The sequence below is a fragment of the Betta splendens genome, chromosome 15, assembly GCF_900634795.4.
Source record: "Betta splendens chromosome 15, fBetSpl5.4, whole genome shotgun sequence".
In the NCBI taxonomy this organism is placed as follows: domain Eukaryota; kingdom Metazoa; phylum Chordata; class Actinopteri; order Anabantiformes; family Osphronemidae; genus Betta; species Betta splendens.
In genome coordinates this window covers 2866259-2893275 of record NC_040895.2, presented here as the reverse complement: position 1 = coordinate 2893275, position 27017 = coordinate 2866259, and the positions used below count along the sequence as shown (strand labels likewise).

Genomic DNA, 27017 nt, shown 5'->3' with positions numbered 1-27017 from the left:
AATTTCCCTGTATAATTTCAATATGTTCCTGTTGTGGGAAAAGTTATATTTCGTGGCCACTATTTACTTGATAACAAAGTAAGCCAGATAGGAAAGTTTATCCGTAAGGGTCGACCTGCAATAAACTTTAGCTAGTAATTTTGATGTGATTGTGTGTGTATGTGTACTGTATATGTGTTTCCATTTTATTATGTGTAACTCTACTTGCAACACCAATCAAAAGTGTGCAAAACAATTTCCCTCTAATGAATAATGTTATTTGAATCTTAAATATTTTTTAGTTGAAAATGACTAACAAACCCTACTGCTTATACATGTCTTTATTTTATTTATTTCACAAAATACATGCAGCACACTATAGAGATTTCTCTACATACTTTTTATCTAAAGTGTAACAGCACAGTAACAGTCTAAGACACCACTTAAAGGTAGCTGCTGTTATGGCAGATAAATGGACCTGTAACGTTTTCTTCAATAAAGTCTTATATGAGGCTAAGTAACTTGTTCCACACTTGTTGATTGCTTCTTGTTGGAATAGACAATGTGGATAGACAATTAGATCCGTAGAAGGCGGCTCATTTTCATCTTGAAGAGCAGTCAGATCTGACGATCAAAAATACACAAAGAATACAAAAATCAATAATTACATCAACTTGCTTGTGTTCCACCTAATGAAGCTACTGTAGCTTCATGGTTTTCAAAACTGCATTTCTTTTGTGTGTGTGTGTCAGCACAATAGACTTGGTTTGCTAATCTACAACATTGCAGCAAGGAAAAATGGTGAAAATGTAACTGATTAAATCTAAATATAACTACTTACAACAAGATGTTGCATGTCATGTCTGAGCAGTCAGCCAGTTCAGGTTCAGAAAATCGATATACACACACACACACACACACACTCTATTCTCATCCACTTTCCAAGCTCGGGTCCTCTACCAGAGGCCAGGGAGCTTGAGGGTTCTGCGCAGTATCCTTGCTGTTCCTAGGACTGCACTTTTCTGAACTGAGATTTCGGATGTTTTTCCAGGGATCTGTTGTAGCCACTCCTCCAGTTTGGGGGTCACTGCCCCAAGTGCTCCGATCACCACAGGCACCACTGTGGGCTTCACCTTCCAAGCCGTCTTCAGTTCTTCTCTGAGCCCTTGGTATTTCTCTAGTTTCTCATGTTCCTTTTTTCTGATGTTGCCATCGCTTGGTATTGCCACATCCACCACTACGGCTTTCCTCTGCTCTTTATCCACCACCACAATGTCTGGTTGGTTCGCCATTACCATTCTGTCAGTCTGGATCTGGAAGTCCCACAGGATCTTGGCTCGCTCATTCTCTACCACCTTGGGAGGTGTTTCCCACTTTGATCTTGGGTTTTCCAGTCCATACTCCGCGCAGATGTTCCTGTATACTATGCCAGCCACTTGGTTATGGCGTTCCATGTATGCTTTCCCTGCCAGCATCCTACACCCTGTCAGGTTTGGCAGAGCTCGGACCCACATGCACAGCACAGAGACCACAGGCAGAAAGTAGAGTTTACCAGTTTATTCAATGTCACAGACGGTCCGGGTCATACACAGTAAATCGCGGGGCTTCGGTACCGGTGGGGCAGGCTGGTTCAAATCCGAGGGCAGGCAGAGCTTCGGTAACGTGAGGGCGCAGATTACAGTACCGTTAGGGAGTAGGCTGTCTCGTAGTCGGGCGATCAGGTTCGGTGTTCCAGAGCTATCCAAGCAACAGTACAGATCGGGGGCAGGCGAGAGTCAGGAGTCAGAAACAGAGCAGGATCAAAACACGCAAACAGGATAACGAATTGCTGGAAAGTGATGTCTGGCATACAACGATCTGGCAAGGTGTTCTGGGGCTGATGGTGCTTAAGTATACTGAGGATTACTGATACGGAACAGGTGAGACTAATGAGGACCGGAAGTAAAGCTTAAACTAATGCGAAGTGGCAGGAAACCGGAAATGTTATGCAATAAAACAGGATGTGACTCGTAGACGTGACACACCCTGCAGTTATGTGCTGGATCGTCTCAGGGGCCTCTTTGCACAGTCTACACCTTGGGTCTTGTCTGGTGTGGTAGATCTGGGGTTCTATGGCTCTGGTGCTCAGGGCCTGCTCCTGTGCAGCCAGGATGAGTGCCTCTGTGCTGTCCCTCAGCCCGGCCCTTTCAAGTCATTGGTAGGTAGTGATGGGTCCGGCAACACCGATGCGTCGGCGCCTGCGTCGAGCTCTTAGAGCAAAACACTGTGTCGGTGCGCGTATCGCGTCGGGAAAGCACGTGACCGATACAGTTCCTGTATCGGTCACTGTCTGACGCGCCAGACTGTGTTTATAAGGAAGCGCATGTGTCGGGATGCATCTGCCAAATGGAATCCCTGAGCGTTTGCCGTTCATCGTCAAATTCATCGTCAAATTCATCTCATATCGGAAAATAAGGTTTCTTTTTTGATTTAATTTTATAATAAAGTGAAAGTGTATTATTAAAATAATTAATTAATTTTAAAAAGTTTTCACTTGATCTATCTGAATTCAGATTAATTTCCAAAGTGACTCTTTACTAATCATATTGTTTTATGCAGGTTAAATTTCGTATTTGTTCGACAGAACTTTCCTATTTAAGCAAAACCACCTCACAGTGTGTTGACCCCAGCAACACTTCTAGACCCCAGATTTAAATCACTCCGCAGTTCCTCCAAGTGCAATGAGGCCATCAGTAGACTGCAGTCAGAACAGCAGCTGTCTGCACCATCTTCAGGCATGTTATTCAGCATTATTTGTTTCTTGTTGTTTAGAAATGGTGTACTAAAATGGCAGTGTGTTGTTTCTAGATAACCTTTGGCAAGATCTCCTCATTGCAGTGGACAGAGAGACCAAATTTGTTTAAAAAAAACAAAAAAAAAAGGCATCTTCATTCACAACATGTTCACTTAGATTTTTACGTTATGATACACTTTATCGACTGTATCTAAAAATATAAATTTTAAATGTAAATGAAGATATGAAATAATACTATATAACATACAATGGCTTAAATTATATTATTGTATATATTAAGTCACAAAATCAGTGTCATCCTCCCACATTTCTCGAGCCCGAATGACATTCCGATGTCTGAGCTGTAGATCCTTGTGGTGTGGATCAGCGAGTCGATGTCTCGCTCATTCTTACAAGCTGGATGACAAGATGGATGACATCAAGCTGTATGCTTGATGTCATCCATGTGGAGGAGGTGACTTATGGTGGCCCCGTTCCGGAGTCGGTATCCATAGCCAGTCTTGTTTATTATTTGGCTGAGGGGGTTCAGACCTATGCAGAACAGCAGTGGGGACAGTGCATCTCCTTGGTATATGCCACATTTGATGGATACTTGGGCAAGTGGCTTCCCATTGGCTTCAAGGGTGGTTCTCCACAACCTCATCGAGTTTGCAATGAAGGCCCTTAGAGTTCTGTTGATGTTGCACAGCTCCAAGCATTCAGTGATCCATGTGTGTGGCATTGAGTCATAGGCTTTCTTGTAGTCGATCCAGGCTGTGCACAGGTTGGTGTGTCGCATTCTGCAGTCTTGGGCGACTGTTCTGTCAACCAGGAGTTGGTGTTTGGCTCCTTTGGTATCCTTACCAATGCCCTTCTGTGCTTCGCTCATGTATTGACCCATGTGCCCACTTATCTTCTTCTTATATCTGCGATGATGCCTGACATGAGCTTCCATGTTGTGGAGAGACAGGTTATTGGCCGGTAGTTGGATGGGACTGTACTCTTTGAGGGATCCTTCATTATCAGGATTGTTCGCCCTTCGGTTAGCCATTCAGGGTGAGTCCCATCCCTTAGCAGCTGGTTCATTTGTGCTGCCAGGCGCTCATGGATTGCAGTGAGCTTCTTTAGCCAGTAGGCGTGGATCATGTCAGGGCCAGGTACTGTCCAGTTTTTCATACCTGAGACTCTTTGTTGGATGTCTGCCACTGTGATAGTCACTGGATTCTGTTCAGGGAGGTTGCTGTGGTCTTCCCTCAGATCCACCAGCCACTGTGCATCGCTCCCATATCGTTCGTCATCTCTGGTGTATCTCTTTAGGCGGCTGGCCAAGGCTTGTAGCCTTTGCTTGGCAGTTTCGAGTGCTTTCAGGTATGGGCATCTGGCTGTCCCTCTTGGGCATATATATATGCCTTGTAATGATGAGTAAAGAGATAAGTTCTGGCCTAAAAAAGTTCTCACATTCTAGCTGTGACATCACGCACTCTAGCTCACACAATACACACTAATGGTAAAGCTGAGAATTTCTCAAAAACCACCCCATGCTTAATCTGCTATAACTACAGCGTCTCCCTGACCAGGATTCTGGGTCACGTGGTGCTGAGGCTGTTTCACTGATTAGCGCTACTTAATTTAGCCCAAAAGGGTAAACTGTCTGGAATTGAGTTTTACTAATTCATTTAGAATTAGCGAGTCAACTAAGTATGGTTGATTATAGTTTAGTTTCAGTTTCATTGGAGTTTTTTGATGACTTCTAAAGTAACAAAAATCGCTGCTTGTTCGTATTTCTAAGTTTAACGTAAGTTTACAATATTTATCAACAAAAGTAGGGTAAAGAAAAGTAATGTGACGCAAAAAGAGAAGTAAACAAGTTTGAAGAATTATTCACTGGTTAAATACCCACTTAACTCGCAAGATCCCCCAGGTGTCCCTGATCAGAATGTAATTCAATAAAGGGTTTCGGTCCAAAACACACCATAACGAGCCATAACTCGCTGAAATTAGAACCGAAACTAACTTCGGCAATTCAAGATAGAGACAGCAGGGCTTCCGCTTCTAACGAGACCAAACAAGGAGGAAAATTCTCTTGCACATGATCTCCAACCCCCATGCCCCCCTCCCTCCACTCCCAGGCCTATAGACTTAACCTCATAAATACTGTAACAAAACGGATAACGCAGCCGTGTAGCAGAGAAAGCACTGATTACCCGCTGCGGTGGGTAGCATCGTCGCCTCGCAGCAAGAAGGTTCTGGGTTCGATTCCCGGAGGCGGCCCTGGTGCCTTTCTGTGTGGAGTTTGCATGTTCTCCCCATGTTTGCGTGGGTTCTCTCCGGGTTCTCCGGCTTCTTCCCACAGTCCAAAGATGTGCATTATGTTGATTGGCTTCTCTCCATTGCCCATAGGTGTGAGTGTGTGTGAATGGTTGTCTGTCTCTGTGTTGCCCTGCGATGGACTGGCGACCCGTCCAGGGTGTACCCTGCCTCTCGCCCATAGCCAGCTGGGTTAGGCTCCAGCACTCTCGTGACCCCGCATTAGGGAATAAGCTTAGAAAATGGATGGATGGATGAATTTATTGACCCAGATTGTTACATATAAGCTTTTAGGTTATAGTGAACACTAATATAACATTATAGGGTATTTTTACAGCCTGTAATATTTCATTTGAGCCCTCCCTGGTGTCTGCAGGTTGATCCAGGCTTGAGTTGTGTGAGGGTTACCTGGGCCAAGCGGATTATGTGTGTGTGTGTGTGTGTGTGTGTGGGGGGGGGGGGGGGGTAATTAATTAATCATAAATGTAATTATAATATGTCCCATATACTGGTTTCTAACACTATTTAATTTATTTCTTCATATATAAATGCACAATGCTTCTTTTTTTAAATCCCTTTTGTTTTTTTGTCCTGCTACCAGTCACCAGGGAGATATGGGCTTAAGGGAAAAATCCAGGCGAGGGTTTATCAAAAATGTTTTTTCAGGTTTGTGTTTTCTTCTTTTTCTTTTATGTTTCTTTCTTTGAAAACTAGAAGAAGTTTCCTTTCCAATGACACCAAGCTCAATATTGCACCATTGAGGAACTACAACCATTTTAATTGGAATATGCCAAATCGGATCCTAATTAATTAATAGGCTTTAAATAGGGCTCGAACGCTAAGGGGATACCCAAGGCAGTGGTCACATTGGAGAGGGAGGATAATTTCATCCAGTGGTGGAGAGTAATAATAATTGCAAGCCACATCAAAATATAAACGGATCCATCCGTCCGTCCGTCCGTCCGTCCATCCATCCATCCATCCATCCACCCAGTCAGCCACCCAGTCAGCCACCCACCCTCCCTCCCTCATCTGGGGCTCGTTTGCGGGGGCTGCAGTCTAAGCAAAGAAGTCCAGCCTCGGCTTTCCACCCTATCTCTAAGGGTGGAAAGCCGAGGAAGCTCATCTCGGCCGCTTGTATCCATGATCTTGTGCTTTCGGTCCTGACCCAAAGCTCATGACCATAGGTGAGAGTAGGAACATAGATTGACCGGTAAATTGAGAGATTTGCCTTTAGGCTCAGCTCCCTCTTCACCGCGGCAGACCATGAGGTCCCTTTGTTGTTCATGAGTATTCTTGAGTAAACCTGTAGATCAAGCATTCAACATCACACAGAAACCAATCTAATATCAAATAGCATTTTGTACACAGAATACAATGGCATTAGTCTCATGACAGTTGAAAGTTCTGGTGCATCTGAACAAAAATGAAGAGCTTTCTCTTTTTATTAGTTCACATTCCAGGTTTACGATCCAGATCTCCTAGGCTGGTGGGAGAGTCCATCAAATGCGTCTCGCTAGAGAAATTATGAGACAAGTCTTAGTCTGGTTACTGATAAGGTGTTGGAGGACCCTGCTGAGATTAAGGTTGGGTCACCTAAAAGTATCCATGGTCTTTTGATGTCGCATTCAGAGTTACTGTGTTGTTTATGTTAAACTCACAGTTCTGTTGTGAGAGGAAACAGTGTCCTGTGGAATAGACAAGAATTCAGTGTATTCTTGTCTTCTGGTAAATCACAGCTTTGTCTCTGTGGAAGGGAGTGAAGCCTACAAGTGGTGTTAATTTACCTATGTTCAGACGTGGATTGCAACACCATGTCTATGGAACTTTACCTGAGGACATATGTATATATGCATGGCATACCAAATTAACAGAAAACCACAACAACTTTATTTTAACTTTTTAAGAAAGACAACAAGGACAACAATGTAGTGAATCTGGAAACCTGTAAATTAATGAAAACTAACGAATTTAAACTCACATCAAATTGAAGCATATTGTCTCACAAACTCGAATATTTGCCCTCATTGTACAGATAATACAGCAGATAAATTCCTACATGCATTCGGGTCATATTCACCTGTGCAAAAGGTAATTTGACAAGAAGTATGCAAACAACTGTCAACCTGGTTAAGGTTTCAAATCCCAGTAACCACTGCACTCTGTCTTTAGTAAGTGGGCTTGATCTAGAGATAAACACATCACACACACTTCTTTTTGCCTTCTGTGTCACAAAGAAGATCATCCTCATGAACTGAAAAACTAAAACTAAATTATAACTCAGTACTTGAACATCTTGTTAGATTTCACCACCTTGAACACCATTACCATTAATATTAATTTAACACTTAACCACGGTACAGCAGTTATTTAGTTATAATTGTGTCTGCCTATGGTACATCCTTATTTATTTTCTGCCTATTGTTTTGTTTCATTAATTTGTTTGAACACACACACACACACACACACACACACACACACACACACACACACACACACACACACACACACACACACACACACACAAACACAAGCAACTTGTTCTCATGTTTGTGAAAACATGGGGTCTGATTAACAGAATTTGAAAAATGATTAGAATCCTGTAGGTGGCAGCAATGGAACAATTTTGGATGGCAGATCCTGTAAAACTTCAGAGAGGGAAAGGGAGGTAGTGGAAGGCATGGAAAGCTCTTAAGTTTGTGGTGGGTGAACCTACCGAGGGCCTGGACAGGTCTGGACTGGTGTACCTGTGGCGAGCTGGACAATTTAATTTTTAATTTTTACACAAATTAAATCACCACAATTTGTTTACTGGACACTGAATTCCTTGTTTTGCCCACATCAGATACATTTACCTATAGTGCATAAGTGGCATTTTAAACTGAACTTTATTGATAAATCACCACTACAATGGTTTTTATCAAACTTTTGTTAGATTACTGCAAAGTTATAAGCATTATTTTATGTTTCATTAAGAGTTGCTATGATGTATGCATTTGAAGGATGTAACAGTCTTCTTACTGATGCAAAATGTCAAACTCTTCACAAAGCAGACAAGGTAGCAAAACAATAAGGTAGTGCATTAATGGCACAGTGCTTTAGTTTACATGACTGATGTCCTCGGCTGAGCTGATGTTGAAGCTGTTGCTGAAATCTATATAGAGAAGGAAAATTCTGTCTTCCCACTTTATAATAAAGAACACTACTCATTTTTTTTCGTATTTAGCACTGCATTGTTCAGCATAAAGAGTAATACTGGAGAGAGTTGGGAAAAGCAATCTTCATATTCACATGCAACCTTGCAATTATCTCCAAGTCAATGAACAAAAAAAAAGTGGTGTAGCAATCCACGTCTGGACTGAGGTAACCTGACCTACATGTGAACTTAACTCCCTCCTTTGAAGAGCCCCTACGTCCCTTTCAGTCCCCAGAGATAAGGGACCCTGAATCTGGCTGAGACTGGCTTCTATCACCACAGGCACCAATTGACGCCAACATCTCAAAGGTCCATATCAAAGAACCATGAGTCCACTTTGTTGGTCTACCTGTAAATCCCTCAGGATTCCACCTCTGCTTATCATGCCAAAAGGAGAGGCTGTCACATTTATCACCAAGAAGCTGTCTCTCCCAGAACTGGGACCACCAGCCATAAAATGTGGAATGTGCTCATCAAAGAGAACGAGAGACTTCATTTGGACACAGGTTCTGGTTCAGATGCACCAGAACTTTCAACTTCCATGAAACTGATGTCATTGTATTCTGTGGACAAAATGTTTTCATTTGATATTAGATTGGTTTCTGTGTGATGTTCAATGCCTGATCTACAGATTTGCCAGGAAATTCTTAAAGTTCCAAAGGGACTTCAACTAATCACCCTGCTTTCCTTTGTGTGTAGGCACAAAGTTGAAATAGAGAGACTCACCTTCTTTACTTCTTTTAATCTGTGCAACATACACATGGACTATTTCCACCAGCTACAATTCGGCATCCTCATTATTGTATCACATTTTTAAGTGTTACAATTGTTTAATGAGTAATGTCCAGATTAGGTCATTTATAGTTTGATTTTGCTTGCATTTATTATTCGTGTATGTTTTAGTGTTTACTGGGTGTCGCATAAGACAAGACCAGGCATCATGAATAACATTTAATTTGTTACAGCATTGTAAGGGACCACATATAAGACCTTAAGATTCTATGCATTTAATATTGCTGTTTAACCATTCTGACTTCTCTGCTCATTTGAGTGTCAAAGTGATCATTACATGTTTATTGTGTTATGGTGTGATGGAACTTTGAGCGTGATGAAAAGAGGAAAGCTTAGTTATCCCAGATTTAGGAGCGATCCAAATCAAATAGTTTGATTCCTGATCTGAAGAGGCGGAACTCTTCACCACTGGTTGAAGTCATTTCTCCGCCCTGCAGTGACCACTGCCCCAGAGGTATTTAAACCAGTGACACCCAAGGCAAAACGGATTTCCCTCTATCTTCAAACTTCTTTCACTTTTTCCTTTTTGCGTCGCATTACTTTTCTTTAATTTTCCTTTGTTCTTAAATTTTGTAAACCTAAGTTAAACTTAGAAACATGAACGAACAACGATTTTTGTAACGTTAGAAAGTCATCAAGAAACTCCGCGAAACTGAAACTATTACAAGCAGTCCTTAATTGACTCGCTATTTGTGATCGAACCAATTAAATTAGATTCCAGCCCGTTTGCTTTTTGGGTTAGTTTAAGTAGCGCTGACGCTTGGAAACACCTTGGAAGTCCAGCCTGGCTGACTGTTACTTCGCTGAACCCGAGCCGTCATCATCACCGCGGGCGACGATTCCTGACTCAGAGGCCGTGGCACCTGGACCAGAGAGGGCACGCCTGCTCAACCGAACCGGTAACGGGAGACGCTGTACAGCGGCTACAGCCCAAAACTAAGGCAAGACGAACATCTCTAATCCTCTGAGAATTCTGGTGTTTCTCAAAGCGCTAAAATTGAAAATTCCAAATCCATTAGTTATCCTAAGATTTGAACTAGTTAGAGACAAATACTCTTTTCGCTTGATCAAAGCCATCACACACTCAGGTCTTGACCATTCTTTGGGTTTCACTCATTGATTCATTCACTGTTCATCCTCTCATTCTGATCGTTCTCTCATTTTCTATTGTTTATTTGAGTATTTCCATATTATATTATTCATATATCCAGTAGTGTTAGATTAATAAAACGTTAAAAGGAATCTGGTTTTGTGTGCATTGTTCTTCAGATTTAAACAGAGGTCACTGAACCGCGACAAGAATTCACGGCATAAGAGACTGATTTGGTTTTATCACAAGAAAGTGGTTATTGTTGTTCATGAGTGGTAACTCATTGAATTGATATCTGGCATTGACTAGATTGACACAAGCGTGGTTTCAGCTTTAAAACAAACCTGGTGCCCCAACTTCGAGGTATATTAATGTTTTACATTAATATCAAACTATTAATAATTTGAATCCGCTACAGTGGTAAAGTTGAGACTAAATTGCACCATAGAACAAGAAGTCAATACAGTCTATTGTTTGAGCTGTGAGAGTATATGCAATTTATTGGCTAACATAGGGGACAAAACTATATACATACATATACATATATACACACGTATACATACATACACAAACACAAACATATATACATATATACATATATACATATATGTGTGTGTGTGTGTGTGTGTGTGTGTGTGTGTGTATATATATATATATATATATATATATTCCCTATATCCACAGTGTGTACAATTCAACAGAGTTAGAAAATGAAATAGACACCTTCTGAAAAAAATCCTGATTCTGTAGTTTGATTTGTAGTTTGAGTTTCATTGTCCATTGAAACGGTCCAGAGTTTCAGCCCATCCCGTCACACACCAGTATATAGCGACAAGAAGTAGATATACAAAAGAAAAATGGGATATATGAGAAGGGGCTTCTTTGTTTTGAATTCATCTCCAGCAAGCAGCGAAGCAGCACTGTAAGCAGCCCAGAAAACTCCGAACAGCTGAAAGACAAGAAGTTACTACGTTTATCCAGTAGAGACCATGAAGACGGTTGTTGCTATATATAACCTACACTCAAACCTTTATTAGAATGACCCATTTCATCTATTCCTTACTTTATTCTGACAACGCATAATGTGAGGTGATGACCATGGTGTTTTTATTGTTTAATGTATGGCTTTATATCACAAATTAACAAAGGCAGGAACTGCAATCATGCCTTTTCTAGGTCGTTTTTCATAGAACAGATAAAAATTTTTGGTTTTAAATCAGAATCCTGAAAGGAGCAATGAACTGTGACTCAAAGAGGCACTGTTTTTTGCAATCTGGGCTAATAACAATAACAAGTCCAGTCCCAGAAACCTAAACCCACTGGTGTTGTATACCATGCAAAATGAATCAATTGTTACTTCAGTTATCCACTTTTCTCTAGTTTAATAGGCTAAACAACTGAAGATTCCTGTGAAATTAATTAAGCACAGCAGTCTGCTTAGTAGCAGCATAGTTCATTTTTCGGAAAATCAAATATAAAATTTCAAAGCTTTCATGTTTTCATTTGACATTCACAAAATATATAGTAAATGGAATTTTAGGTTTCTGATGTTATTAAATGCCAATCGAGCCTGGTGTTAGCAAACCTAAAGTCTAGTTTGTGTGCCTAGTGTTTAGAAAAGACATGACAATGATGATTCTGTAGCTTTGAAATAGTGCATTTGGTTTACATCTGCAGTGAACGGACTATTTCTAGTCCACCACTGTGCCTGTAGGTTATTTCCTGATGTAAGTAAAATTTTTTTTCCTGATGACAAAATAGTCTTTCTTTGATTGTATGCTTGTTGCACATGTTGTAGCCACATAGATTCCTACTCACTTTGATTAGGGTAGAGACCACTTCAAACCCCCCAATCACTAAGAGCAGGGGGGCTATAACGATCAGAGGAAGAAGAGAATATCCAATTACTCCCAGAACCTGGCCATAAGAAACCTGAATTTGAAAAAACAGAAACAGCTGAGCTTCATACAAATGTCTTTGTGTTTTACAGTAACTATTTAATTTGACTAGTGTTGGTATCTGTCTGGAGAAAATTACTAAGTGGTAAGTGTACGTACTTCACCTCCGAGAACACGAGCCAGGAGAAAGATTGTTAGTGATCCGAATATCCAGATGGTGATAATCCAAGACACAACCTGTCACATCAAAGTAGAGCTCAGTCACTGTGTTTGCATGCACTCGAGTAACCAAAATGTTCTTTATCAACACTGCAAACTAAGTTAGACATGAGAGAAGTCACCGATTTTTTTCCATGTTACTATACACTATCACAGTTTCTGCTCTTTTTGCTTCACTAAATCTTAAACAAATCTGGTCTACTGTTCAGGAGATTTGTTTATTATGAGTCAGAGGTGGTGCTTACTCTAGTCATTTTTACTGTGGGACTTGATCCTTTGACTCTAAGATGCATACCACACAAGTATGTCAGAAGTGTACTCGCAACTTTTTTTTACATTTTGCTAATTAGGCCAATCGTGTACCCAAGCATCAATGGTAAACTGACCAGTACCAACACAGTCAATGGATTTTTATGTCTGTGAACACCATTTCACTTGTGTGTTGCTTATTTACTCAGTTACCTATAATTGGTGTAACATAACATTTAAATTGTATTGCTCTTACAGATATAACTACTTTATTCCTATACAGATGGGCATATCCCAGTTAAGAGAGAATGAGTTTGACATGTCGGCATTCCCAGGATGCCAAGAAGGACGCTGTGACCTGTGTGCTTCCTCAAAGGGGCGTGGGGATCACATCTTATTTGCATACTTAGTGACCCAACCTGAAAACATCTTGTTCTGTCAGAGGACTTGAAATGCAGTTTCAGACAGGCCAGTGAAGGTGATCTACATGTTACATTAACATTAAAGTTGGGTTTTATAATGAAATGCCTCTTGTCTTGCTCACCCTGAACTGTCCATAAATGGAAATCATGGAGAACAGCAGTACCACAGCCAGAGGGCCCCAGAAGTCTGGGTTATCTCTGACCACCTGCCGGTTGTATCCCAGTGATGGCACTGGCATCAATACACAACGAATCTTGTAATAGATGTCCCTCAGGTCAATGTCTAGCTCCTCTCTGTGAACAAAAACGGCACAAGATTATGATGAATCACACACCACTGCAACCAGGCCCCTCAAGACGCAATGTATCTAATTGCCTATATTTTCTACTTTCTATTTTGAATATATAAGTCTTAAAATCTGAATAAGGCAAATGTGCCGAGGTTCACCACCATTTTAAAGAATCTCAAACATGCATTATCATTTCAAATATAGTAACTGTTACAGTAATAGTCCTGTGCCTGTTCAGTATTGTATTTAAGAGTAGGATAGCGGTCTGAGCCTCACAATTTACCTAAACAATCAGGAAGACATTTGGCAGGAGTCACTGTAAATATTATGTGCTTACAGAAGAGGCTTATTCTCTTCATTATCCTCTTCTTCAACCTCCAGAAGCCAGCCGTAGCCTCGCTGCCTCAGAAAGGTGGTAGCATATGGATTTTTACCACTGTCACTGCTCATGGTGAGTTTAACGTCTGGGGCACTGATGGTGCCACTGAAATCTGTGGAGAACATATTTTTATTTAGACACACCTTCATCTGTCACTACTTTTCTAAACTTTTTAGACTTCAAACTATCAGAATTTCAAGTCTAAGTCAATCACACATTGCAAAAATAGTTTAACAGTTTAGATCTCATTATTACATATTGGTTTGTTAAATCACTATTTGTAAATGCCACTAAGGCTATGTTGTCCTATTGCTTCTCTAAGTAACAGACTAAATAAAAACACATCTAGACTCAAAACTATAGAATTTTGAAAATTTTGATTAATAATTTTCTCTTTGATTTGTGAAACTTTTATTCTATTTCACATAAATATTTTCAACCATTAGCTAACATTCATATTTCTCTTGGTTCCCATCTTCTTTTTTACCCCCCTTGCCACATTAATGCGTATTACTAAAATTTTTATTGTTTGTTTGTCATGTGCATTCTGAATAAATATCATTCATTAAAATAGGCTTAATAAATATACTATTCTATGTATATCAAGTGTCTAGCTTTAGCAGACAGTGTTAGAAATCAGAAAAAAAAAAACATTTATTAACACTTTTAATGTCTCCTTGACAATCTGGAACTGGTTTTAAGCAAATGTCTATTAAGGGTGCACACCTGGTCTAATGTGGTCGGCCTAAAGAAAAGTTAGCAAAATGCAAAATTATTTACAATTATTTATTATTTAAATTTCACTAAGTAGAAACTGGAGCCGGTGAGCAAGCAATAGCGCAACACAGCCTTAGAGCACAAATAAACAGACACTGGATAAATTCATAAATAACTCGCTGAGAGTCTGGGTGGGTTAATATTGTCCATGTTGTCTTCAAAACAACTATTTTTGTAACAAGATGATAGCTGTTTTAACCAAACTGAACTCTCCCTTGATTTGACGGGAGGCTGGAATCGGATGCTAACTTTGGATTCGCAAGCTGCATTGTGAAATCTCAACCGTAGTTAAATGTCGTTTCATTTTCACGTGTCAACCCAATCCTTGCGTCCCTCGGGCACTGAAATTGCCCAAACAAAGGACGTAACTAAACAGGTATATGAAATGGTTAGCTAACACTAGCTCGTTAAGGGCCTGCTAGCGCAGGAAGTAGCTAGCCTAGTTACCTTCTGCCTCTGTCGATGAGACGAAAGTGAAATCTCCGTTGGTGGGAGAGAATTGCATGGCTAGTTTGTTATATTACTTCCACAAGCCTTAAGTCCAAAAAAATGATTTAAAGAAGGGGTCTGTAAAAGATATAGGTAAGCATAATGACGCTGTCATTGATAACTGGTCATCAGTTCAGTTAAGCCATCACGAACTATTATCGTTCTTTCTCTAGTACTACTGTGGAAAGAAGGAAGCGCAGAGCATGCTGGGAAATTAGACACGTCTTATGAAGCGTTTAGGGCGAGTCGCACCGTTGGAACGTCTTCTTCTGTGGCGCAATACAACGAAACTCCACACAATATTATAGGTTATATACAAAACTCGTGGCATATTCCGTGTCGCCTGGAATACCTATGATAGTATGACTTTTCATAACTGTTGCCTCAATTGTGAAAGCACATTTTTCTTCCCACATTCCTTCCCACACACCTGTGCCATTTGGATTTTGCGAAGGATTATGTCATTGTGGGTTGTTTGTATTCTTTCGGTAGTCTTCCTCCAACCTGCAAAAAATTTAAATTTACTTAGACATAATGTCCTCTTATAATTTCCTCATCACTGCTCTCCCAACAATTACTTTGACATTTTCTTTTTGTTGCTTCAGCATCCCTGAACTTGACTACTATTATAATCACTTTTACCATTGACCCATCCTCAGTTTGTAAAGTCTGCCCTACACATAGATAGACAACCATCACACACACTCAGACCTACGAGCAAGTTAGAGTGACCAGTGAACCTGATGCATGTTTTTGGACCGTGAGAGGAAGCCGCAGAGAACCCACCCGAACAGATGCAAACTCCACACTGAAACGCACCTGGGGCCCGTTTCAAGAAGGTGGTTTTGTGGAAACTCTGAGTTTGTTAACCCCGAAATAAGGAAAACTCAGAGTTTTCGGTTTCAGAAAGCGGGGTTACTTAAACCCGTAAAGCGGGGTAAGTTTAAACCCGTTTCAAGAAGCGAGGTAATGGAAACTCAGAGTCAGTTACTAGCGAGCAGGTTTTATTCGGGAAACCCAGAGTTTCCTTCGGTCTCCGCCCATTTTTAAAGTGAACAGTGTTTAAATACCTCGTTTAATCTTTCAGTTCATTCATAGATTTCACCTGTTTCCTTCGCGCAGAGACCAAAATGTCCGTTTCTAGAGGATCCTGTAGATGAGGACGATGTATATTAATTCACACGGCATTGAATTTACGCCGCGAGAGGATTTTGACGCCACGAGTTAATTTTCTGTCATATCGCCGTGCATATTTATTTGAGCGGTACCGTTTTTATCGAGACTCCATACATATATTAATAATCTTATTCACCCATACGTCAAACACATCACCCATCGTGACCGCGCTTTTACATCCGAGCAGATTCTTTGTGTTGCGTTACGTTTTTTTTTTGCAAACGGTAGTTTTCTTTATAACATTTGAGATGCTGAGCACATTAGTGAAATCACTGTATGTAGAAAAGTTCGACCTCAAGCGCTTTCCTTGACACAAACTCCTTAAAGCCATTAAAGAGGAGTTTCACAGGATTGCAGGTATGTGGTAATTTGTTTCACTGAGGCTAATCTGAAAAATGATGACCAGTTAATAATATCTTGCTGTGATCTGAAATAAACTGATAAATGTGCAGGTACACTGACTACTCTTTCTAATGGTCACTGTAACTGACGTATCATTGTTTACATCACCAAGATCATATGTGATGCTGCACATATCATAAACGTGAACTCATGAATATATCGTGATTCAACCTTAAGTAACAGGCTGCACTGTGGTAAGTACATGTATGTCCTATACACTTATTTCAATGCATGCACTCACACTCACAGGAACACTTCTATGCAGCACTAAAGTAATGTAAACTTTCTTCTAGGAGAGATTGACGGCTTTCTGCTGGAGATAAGGGTTAATGGCAGCCTACACTACTGACCCCTCACCCAGAACCTGAAGCAGGCCCCCAGCAGCGCTTTAAAGTGGCCCTGCAGAACAAGAGCCCAGGTGGAAATGACCATAGACCTGTTGAAAGCACGTCTTCAGTGCCTACGTCACCTCAGGGAAACACCTGAGAGGTGATGTGAGAGGAGATGTGTTGTTCTCCACATTATTCCAATATTAGAGAGGAGCAACACCCTGCCCTACAAATACAAGACCCTGAGGAGAATCCTTCCATTACAGTAATCTGCAGAGTGGATGGACAGATTTGCTTTAATGTCTTAATCAACCATCACCACCACCACCAATAAAATAAATTGAATAGATGTAAATCATAATTTATTTATTTTTTTCATTTCCTACAAATACAAAGGCAATTGTTAGATTTTATGATTCTTCCAATAATTCATACAATTCACCTTTAACTATACACTCATCTCCAGCTTGTGTTTGGGAATTTCAATTTCTAGATCTGGATTTTCAATCTTGTGGTACAAGTATAACATTTCCTTGAGATTACGTTTATACAACTCTGTAACCGGTAACTTAAAATACAGAAGATTTAGAGTTACATGACATCTTGACATGACATGTTCCTCATTACTCTTACAGAATTGAACTCTGGCATTTACTGAACATCACTGAACTGTGTGCATCTGTGCAGCAGAATGTGACGGACCTCCTCCTGCTGTTCTTCCACACTCTGGGGCAGAGGGGAGATAATAATGTCACTATACTTGGAGATCAAGTTACATCCTTTAAGCTACGCAACATAAACATCAGAAATCATGTGATGTGTATAAACTGTATTAATATTACACTTTATAATACTGCTTATCATAATTTAAGCTTTATTTAGTAGACTCTAGACTCAGACTCTAAGAAAAGTAAAAGAAACTAAAAAATGGATATATCAAAAGTAGCCTACGTAAAAAAATCAAATATATAGGTAGACCTCTTACATTTTACACATGCACTTGTATCCTGGGGAGTGACTGGTTCTGATGAACTCCCTCCAGGAATTCCTTCAGTCTCTGCTTTCCAGTGTTCAGGCTGAGGGCCTTCTGTCAGACTAGGGCAGGCGACGGACCCACATGCACAGCACAAGGCGGGTTGAGGGAAAAATACAGGCTTTATTGCTACAAGCAGAGTCAGACGGTCCAGGTCATACACAGAGAGCTTGGTAATGATACACAGAAGGGAGCAGGCAATCTCAGGTCCAGTAGACAGGCAGGGTTCGATACACAAGAGATCGCGGCGATGGTACAAACAAGGATTAGGCAAACTCACGGTCAAGCAGGGTTCAGTCAGGATCAACACACGGGAGGTAAAACAAGAAATGCTGGGCAGGAGTGCTATGGCAAAGAAAACTTGACAATCTGGCAAGGGACTATGGGAACTGGTGGTGGCTAAATACACGGGTGAGTGATTAACTGATTACTGACAGGTGTGCGTGGTAAAACCGGGATACGGGAAACAGCTGAGGTGAGACAGGAAGTCCTCTCAGGATAAAACAGGAAATGCTATCAAGGTAACTGCAGGACGTGACACGGAACGTGACAGTACCCCCCTTCCACGGCGCCATAGGCGCCATGGGGGGGGGGGTACTGTCACCAGGGCGGGCGGAGGGTGGTCTCAGGAGGAGGGACCGAATCCCTCCCCGACAAGGCAGACAAGCAGGGTGGGTGGAGGGAGGACTGGAGGAGGATCAAAACCAAAACAACAATAATCCACGACAGGGCAGGAACGGGAGTTCATGATGAGTCTGTAACACAAAGAACAAGGTCCAAACTGTCCCTTCACGGGGGGAGGTGGCGAGGAGGGTCTCGGCCGCGCAGTCGCCAGGCCGAGACGGCACATTCCGTCTCCACGGACAAGGCTGGAGTCCCAAGAGGGCGGCGTCGGAACAAGACGCCTCCAGAGGTCCAACGCACGCGCCGGTGCTTTCCATGCGGGCGGTGCTCCAGGAGGCCAAGGAGGCGCGGCGGTCGGCAACGGCAGAGGCAACGCCATCGCCACCGCAGGAAACGGCGACCCCCGGGCAGGGAGTCGCCCCCGGAACTAGACAGCCGAGGTAGCCGACGACGCAGGAGGCAGCGCCATCCACGCCACAGGATGCGCCAAAGGCGAGGCCACCCATCAGGCAGACGAGGTACAAGCCGGCAGAATGCCGGCCCCAAGGAGCAGAACAGACGTGCAGATGCGGTCAGCGCCGGACCACCAGGAACCGATGCAGATGCGGTCGGCGCCGGACCACCAGGAACCGATGCAGATGCGGTCGGCGCCGGACCACCAGGAACCGATGCAGGTGCGGCCGGAGCCGAGCCGCCAGGAACCGATGCAGGTGCGGCCGGAGCCGAGCCGCCAGGAACCGATGCAGGTGCGGCCGGAGCCGAGCCGCCAGGAACCGATGCAGGTGCGGCCGGAGCCGAGCCGCCAGGAACCGATGCAGGTGCGGCCGGAGCCGAGCCGCCAGGAACCGCAGCGGGAGCTGCGACAGGAACGACCCCCTCCTGGAGTTCGACAGGAACCGCAGCTGGAGCTGCGACAGGAACGGCCCCCTCCTGGGGGTCGACAGGAACTGCAGCTGGAGCTGCGACAGGAACAACCTCCTCCTGGAGGTCAGCGGGAGCTGCCACAGGAACAACCTCCTCCTGGAGGTCGGCAGAGACTGCGGCAGGCGCGACCTCCTCCTGGAGGTCGGCAGAGACTGCGGCAGGCGCGACCTCCTCCTGGAGGTCGGCAGAGACTGCGGCAGGCGCGACCTCCTCCTGGAGGTCAGCAGGAACTGCAGCGGAAGCTGCGGCAGGAACGACCTCCTCCTGGAGGTCAGCAGGAACTGCAGCGGAAGCTGCGGCAGGAACGACCTCCTCCTGGAGGTCAGCAGGGCCCGCAGCGGAAGCTGCGACAGGGACGACCTCCTCCTGGAGGTCAGCAGGAGCTGCAGAAGGCGCGACCTCCTCCTGGGGGTCCGCAGGAGATGAAGCAGACGCGACCTCCTCCTGGAGGTCGGCGGGAGCTGCGGCAGGAACTGCAGCCGGCTCCGAGGGTGACAGGGACACGAACGGCATCCTTGCGGGAGCCGACAGGAACGGGAACTGGAACGACCGCTACATGGCCGACAGGAACGGGAACTCGAACGGCCTCTACATGGCCGACAGGAACGGGAACTGGAACGGCCTCAACATGGCCGACAGGAACGGGAACTGGAACGGCCTCGAGATGGCCGACAGGGACAGGAACGGCCTCGACTTGGCCGTCAGGAACAGGAACGGCCTCGACTTGGCCGACAGGAACAGGAACGGCCTCGACTTGGCCGACAGGGACTAGAACGGCGACCTTACTGGAGCCGACAGGGACTAGAACGGCGTCCTTACTGGAGCCGACAAGGACAGGAACGACCCCTAACGGGCCGACAGGAACAGGAACGACCCCTAACGGGCCGACAGGAACTGGGACGGCGTCCTCTCCGGAGCCGGCATGACTGCTTGCAGCTGCCAAACTCGACGGAGTAGACGTCGGGCCTGATTGGGTGTGACTAACACTCGTCAGACGGATGGTGCCCTCTGGCTGGGACAAGGCCTGAACGTGACTTGACTGGACTGGAACCTGGACTAGACTCGACTGGGCTGGAACCTGGGCTGGGCTCGACTGGACTGGGACCTGGGCTGGGCTCGACTGGACTGGGACCTGGGCTGGGCTCGACTGGACTGGGACCTGGGCTGGGCTCGACTGGACTGGGACCTGGGCTGGGCTCGACTGGGCTGGAGCTAGAGCCCGAACGGAGCTCGACTGGGCTGGAGCTAGAGCCTGAACGGAGCTCGACTGGACTGGGGCTGGAACCTGAGCGTGACAGGACTGCGGCTGGAACCTGAGCGTGACAGGGCTGCGGCTGGAACCTGAGCGTGACAGGGCTGCGGCTGGAACCTGAGCGTGACAGGGCTGCGGCTGGAACCTGAGCGTGACAGGGCTGCGGCTGGAACCTGAGCGTGACAGGGCTGCACTGGAACCTGAGCGTGACAGGGCTGCGCTGGAACCTGAGCGTGACAGGGCTGCGCTGGAACCTGAGCGTGACACGGCTGGGCTGAGACCTGAGCAGAACGCGGCTGGGCTGAGACCTGAGCAGAACGCGGCTGGGCTGAGACCTGAGCAGAACGTGGCTGGGCTGAGACCTGAGCAGAACGCGGCTGGGCTGAGACCTGAGCAGAACGCGGCTGGGCTGGAGACTGAACAGAGCACGGCTGGACTGGAGACTGAACAGAGCACGGCTGGGCTGGAGACGGAGCAGAGCACGAGGACGGGGAGCCGCATGAGAACGAGGACGGGGAGCCGCATCAGTGCAGGAAGTCCTCCCAGCAGAGCAAACGTGGAGCTGGGCAGGCTGGTGCATTCACGACGGTCCGACTGGGCTGGGAGGAGGAAACCGAAACCTTCGGCGGTGAGACTGGGGCTGGCGTAATCCGAGCGGACGACGTGGGGGCTGGTTTGGTGTGGAGCGCGCTGTTTAACTCTCCGAGTCGCACACACAATCGCTCGTAGAGACGATGGACACTGGGGCGCTCTAGCACGCTGTCCTCGTCCTCCAAGGTCCACACCGCCACCTCCACGGCGCTGCGCTGGTTTTCCGAGTTGGACGCCCTTCGGTAATCCTCGGCGAGGATTTTAAAATAAGTGCATAGGTCGCTGGGTAGCTCGGCACAGGTAAACTCCATTCTCCCTGCGGGAGAATAATACTCGCCGCCAAAAAAACCCAAGAAGAAACAGTAACTGACCTGGACGGAGGCTGAGTGCTGGCTGGGTCCAAGTCTGGCCAGATTGTTCTGTCAGACTAGGGCAGGCGACGGACCCACATGCACAGCACAAGGCGGGTTGAGGGAAAAATACAGGCTTTATTGCTACAAGCAGAGTCAGACGGTCCAGGTCATACACAGAGAGCTCGGTAATGATACACAGAAGGGAGCAGGCAATCTCAGGTCCAGTAGACAGGCAGGGTTCGATACACAAGAGATCGCGGCGACGGTACAAACAAGGATTAGGCAAACTCACGGTCAAGCAGGGTTCAGTCAGGATCAACACACGGGAGGTAAAACAAGAAATGCTGGGCAGGAGTGCTATGGCAAAGAAAACTCAACAATCTGGCAAGGGACTATGGGAACTGGTGGTGGCTAAATACACGGGTGAGTGATTAACTGATTACTGACAGGTGTGCGTGGAAAACCGGGATACAGGAAACAGCTGAGGTGAGACAGGAAGTCCTCTCAGGATAAAACAGGAAATGCTATCAAGGTAACTGCAGGACGTGACACGAAACGTGACACCTTCTCCTCTGCATGCGTCAGTGGTGGAGGTGCAGGTCCTCCACCAGTTGTTCTAGTCTCTGCCTTCTTTCTGTTGGCTGAGTAGAAGTCAAATGTTTAACTGTGTGAAAACATTACAGCCATGTTGAAAATGCTGCTGCACTGCTATACTCTGCATGCTATTTAGTTATTTAATATGTAAAATATTGTAAAGTCAGGTAGTCTACACCCATGACATGATGGTGCCTTATACCTGTTTGAATTATGTTATTACATTTCATTTTTAGCCATGTTCTTTTATGACTGCAGGATTGCGTCTACATAAAAACTGAAATTAATTTATTATATTATTACGTGTTTTGGGTAACTTTTAAAAACCTAATTAGATTAATGTAATAATTGCTCTCCATAAAATGTATTGGATTATTGAATTATCATTACTTTACAAATCCCACATCAACCACAACAGGAATTTTAAAAATGCATAGACATAACACTGCACTTTTAATTCATACAAACATCAGTATTTTATGCAATTAATGAAATAACTCCTTAGATGAGTGAACAATTACTTTACAAGTCCTTACTTTACGAGTGAAATATAACAACAATACTAAAATTATTTAGTATTTAGTTACTCTGAACACTGTATGATTAAAATGTAAACTTACGCATTGACTCGAGCAGCTATTTTCTTCCAAGCTAATTCTTTCTCTTTTGCCGCTGCAGCCGTGTTGCCTTTTCTACGGATTATAGACTCATAGTCGTTACATGCTTGAGGTATCATATCCATTTCCGGACGTATTTTGTTGTCCTGTTGCCATGGTGACTCGTAATATCTTCACTCCATTGATCAGGGCTTTGTATCGTCGCGGTGCACACGCTTAACTCTGAGTCAGTCAACTCAGAGTTGAAAAGAGTTGGTTTAAGCAACTCTGAGTCAGTCAACTCAGAGTTGCTTAAACCAACTCTTTTCAGCTGTTCTGGAACCGAAAACTCCAGGTTTGCAAACTCAGAGTAAATCAACTCAGAGTTTCGTTTTAACTCAGAGTTTGTTAAACCTCCTTCTTGAAACGGGCCCCTGGTCCGCCCCGGGAATCGAACCCAGGGGCTTCTCGCTGTAAGGCGACACCGTGCCACCCACCATAACCCCAATCAGTTAAAAATTAAACCAGGGGCCCGTTTCAAGAAGGAGTTTTTGTTGAAACTCTGAGTTTGTTAACCCCGAAATAAGGAAAACTCAGAGTTTTTGGTTTCAGAAAGCGAGGTTACTTAAACCCGTAAAGCGGGGTAAGTTTGAACCCGTTTCAAGAAGCGAGGTAATCGAAACTCAAAGTCAGTTACTATGGCAACTTACTCTGTGAACCTAACCTGGTCGGGAGCAGGTTTTATTCGGGAAACCCAGAGTTTTCTTCGGTCTCCGCCCCTTTTTAAAGTGAACACTGTTTAAATACCTTGTTTAATCTTTCAGTACATTCATAGATTTCACCTGTTTCCTTCGCGCAGAGACCAAAATGTCCGTTTCTAGAGGATCCTGTAGATGAGGACGATGTATTAATTCACACGGCATTGAATTTACGCCGTGAGAGGATTTTGACGCCACGAGTTAATTCTCTGTCATATCGCCGTGCATATTTATTTTAGCGGTACCGTTTATTTCGAGACTCCATGACATATGTCAATAATCTTATCCACCCATACTGTACATCAAACACATCACCTGCAAACGGTAGATGCTGAGCACGTTAGTGAAGCCACTGTGTTAGAAAAGTTCGACCTCAAGCACTTTCCTTGACACAAACTCCTTAAAGCCATTTAAAGAGGAGTTTCACAGGATTGCAGGTATGTGGTATTTAATGCGTTTCAGTGAGGCTAATCCGAAAAATGATGATCAGGTAATAATATGTTGCTGTGATCTGAAATAAACTGATAAATGTGCAGGTACACTGACTACTCGTTCTAATGGTCACTGACGTATCATTGTTTACATCACCAAGATAAAATGTGATGCTGCACATATCATAAACGTGAACTCATGAATATATTGTGAGTCAACCCTAAATAACAGGCTGCACTGGGATAAGTACATGTTTGTCCTATACACTTATTTCAATGCATGCACTTGTGGTGGTGTGGAGGTTTGCCCCACCCACCATATAACCTAATTGGCTCCCTGGGAGGCGGGCCAGGCTGGTGCCTTTAAGTACAGGTGAACACCTGATTAGGGCTCTTTGTTGGCCTGTGGCTGGTGCCTATGAGCGCAGGTGAGCACTTTAATAAGATCATCGTGGTTTATCCGTGGCTGCAGTGGTGCGCCTGTGTACGATCGCTACAGGTAAGGGGAGCTGCTGTCTGTGTGGTGATGCAGGGTTTTGAGTCCCCCCCCCCTCAGGCGCAGCGCTTATGAGCGACTCTTTTCCAGAGCCGGACCCCTTCACAGAGCCGGCGTCATAATAAAAGCTATCCGGCCTGACATTAGCTCGAGTCACGGCGGGGGGTGTTCAGGTAACAGACTGATCTTGCCTTTAAATCCCTCGGTTTCTCCCTGCTTGGTAGTTTACCATGTCTTTAATTCAGCGCGCCAGCGGCTGGGAGAGCGGCGCCTCGCTGGTAAGCGACGACTGCGGGGGCAGCGACCGGGACGCACAGCTGCGCTACAGTCCAGATTACCACTTTGGGTCTGGATACGAGTGACCCATGGGTTTGTGCCCTTCCCCGACGCTGCTGTTTCTGGCTTCTTCGGTGTCTCTTTCTTTTTATTGTGTCCCGGTTTCCGCCAAGGTTTCGGTCCTTCGGATCGTCCAAGACCTAAGGGGCGGAAACCACTGTTGGTGTAAGTGTGTGTGTGTGCGCGTGTATGTCTGCGCATTATAACTGTTGATTCATCTCTTATTGTTAATTTAGGTTGGTTGGTTTTGTTTTAGTTTCTATTTTGTTATTTTGTTTATTTTGTTTGCCGTGATTCTGCATGGTGTGATTTTGATTTGTATTACTTTTGGTGTTTATATCACGTAACTTACCTCGTGTGGTGTATTTTAATTGAGAATTATATTTTAAAGAATAAATATTGTTGAGTGTGAACGTCCTCCTTTGCCTCCCCTGGCGTCCTTTCCGTGCGGGCTCTTGCCGCCCTGTCACACACTCTCACTCACGGGAGCACTTCTATGCAGCACTAAAGTAATGTGAACTTTCTTCTAGGAGAGATTGACAGCTTTCTGCTGGAGATAGGGGTTAATGCCAGCCCACTCTACTGACCCCTCACCCAGAACCTGAAGCAGGCCCACAAAAACAAGACCCTGAGGAAGACTCCTTCCATCATGGTAATCTGCAGAGTGGATGGACAGTCAGAGATGTGATTTGCTGTAATGTCTTAATCAACCATCACCACCAATAAAAGAAACTGAATAAATGCAAATTATATATTTTTTTCCATTTCCTACAAATACAAAGGCAATTCTTGGATTTTATGATTCTTCCAATAATTCATACAATTCACCTTTAACTACTGTATACACTCATCTTCACCTTTTGTTTGGGAATTTCAATTTCTAGATCTGTCTTTTCAATCTTGTGGTACATGTATAACATTTCCTCGAGTTTTAGTTTATACAACTCAATAACCGGTAACTTAAAATACAGAAGATTTATAGTTACATGACATAGTTCCTCATCAGTCTTACAGAATTGAACTCTGGCATTTACTGAACGTCACTGAACTGTGTGCATCTGTGCAGCAGAATGTGATGGACCCTCCTCTTGCTGTTCTTTTCACACTCTGGGACAGAGGGGAGATAATAAAGTCACTATACTTGGAGATCAAGTTATATCCTTTTAGGCTACGCAACACAAACACCAGAAATCATGTGATGTGTATAAACTGTATTAATATTACACTTTATAATACTGCTTATCATAATTTAAGCTTTATTTAGTAGTTTACTTACAACATCCTGGGCTTCTGTTGTGACAGGAGGATTCACATATTACCATCAGAATCTGTTAAGACCAACAAAGAACCCAACCCAGAGTCTAAGAAATGGATGTATCAAAAGTAGCGTATGTAAAAAATCAAATATATAGGTAGGCCTCTTACATTTTACACATGCACTTGTATCCTGGGGAGTGACTGGTTCTAATGAACTCCCTTCAGGAATTCCTACAGCCTTTGCTTTCCAGTGTTCATGCTAAGAGGCCTTCTCCTCTGCAAGCGTCAGTGGTGGTGGTGCAGGTCCTCCACCAGTTGTTCTAGCCTCTGCGTTCTTTCTGTTGGCTGGGTAGAAGTCAAAAGATTTAACTGTATGAAAACATTACAGCCATGTTGACAATGCTGCTGCACTGCTATACTCTGCATGCTATTTAGTTATTTAATATGTCAAATGTTGTAAAGTCAGGTAGTCTACACCCATGACATGATGGTGCCTTATATCTGTTTGAATTATGTTTTTACATTTCAATTTTAGCCACGTTCTTTTATGCCTGCAGGATTGCGCCTACATAAATTAAATTCTTATATTATTACGTGTTTTGTGTAACTTTTGAAAACCTAATTAGATTAATGTAATAATTGCTCTCCATTAAACTTATTGGATTATTGAATTATCATTACTTTACAAATCCCACATCAACCACAACAGGAATTTTAAAAATGCATAGACATAACACTGCACTTTTAATTCATACAAACATCGGTATTTTATGCAATTACTGAAGAAACTTCTTAAATGAGTGAACAATTACTTTAAAAGTCCTTACTTTACGAGTGAAATATAACAACAATACTAAAATTATTTAGTAATGAGTTACATTGAACACTGTATGATTAAAATGTTAATTTACGCATTGACTCAAGCAGCTATTTTCTTCCAAGCTAATTCTTTCTCTTTCGCCGCTGCAGCCGTGGTGCTTTTTCTACCGAATATAGACTTGTAGT

General features: G+C 43.8%; 2 protein-coding genes and 2 long non-coding RNA genes across 5 annotated transcripts; 2 read left to right on the top strand and 2 right to left on the bottom strand.

Annotated features, from left to right (window-relative positions):
• Positions 1-302: 302 nt before the first annotated feature.
• yipf4 (Yip1 domain family, member 4) lies at positions 303-15061 on the bottom strand. Of its 2 annotated transcripts, none has more exons than XM_029127516.3 (6): positions 14819-15061; positions 13553-13706; positions 13048-13219; positions 12195-12272; positions 11956-12069; positions 303-603 (listed from the first exon to the last, which is right to left on the bottom strand). In XM_029127516.3, exons 1-6 carry the CDS (start codon positions 14874-14876, stop codon positions 598-600), a joined length of 582 nt encoding a protein of 193 aa, XP_028983349.1. In that variant the 5' UTR covers positions 14877-15061; the 3' UTR covers positions 303-597. The 2 variants fall into 2 exon arrangements, with proteins under 2 accessions (XP_028983349.1, XP_028983348.1); XM_029127515.3 differs by lacking the exon at positions 303-603 and adding an exon at positions 10608-11086 and having other exon boundaries at positions 14819-15060.
• A 310-nt stretch (positions 15062-15371) lies between these two features.
• LOC129603073 (uncharacterized) lies at positions 15372-17116 on the top strand. Its single transcript, XR_008692652.1, has 2 exons — positions 15372-16393; positions 16551-17116. It is a non-coding gene; the product is annotated as an uncharacterized LOC129603073 (long non-coding RNA).
• Positions 17117-17269: 153 nt separating this feature from the next.
• LOC129603072 (skin secretory protein xP2-like) lies at positions 17270-24343 on the bottom strand. Its single transcript, XM_055502727.1, has 2 exons — positions 17753-24343; positions 17270-17493 (listed from the first exon to the last, which is right to left on the bottom strand). The coding sequence occupies exon 1, from the start codon at positions 19859-19861 to the stop codon at positions 18590-18592; it is 1272 nt and encodes a 423-aa protein (XP_055358702.1). The 5' UTR covers positions 19862-24343; the 3' UTR covers positions 17270-17493; positions 17753-18589.
• LOC114841807 (uncharacterized) lies at positions 24285-25505 on the top strand. Its single transcript, XR_003783210.3, has 3 exons — positions 24285-24422; positions 24510-24592; positions 24665-25505. It is a non-coding gene; the product is annotated as an uncharacterized LOC114841807 (long non-coding RNA).
• The last annotated feature ends 1512 nt before the right edge of the window (positions 25506-27017 follow it).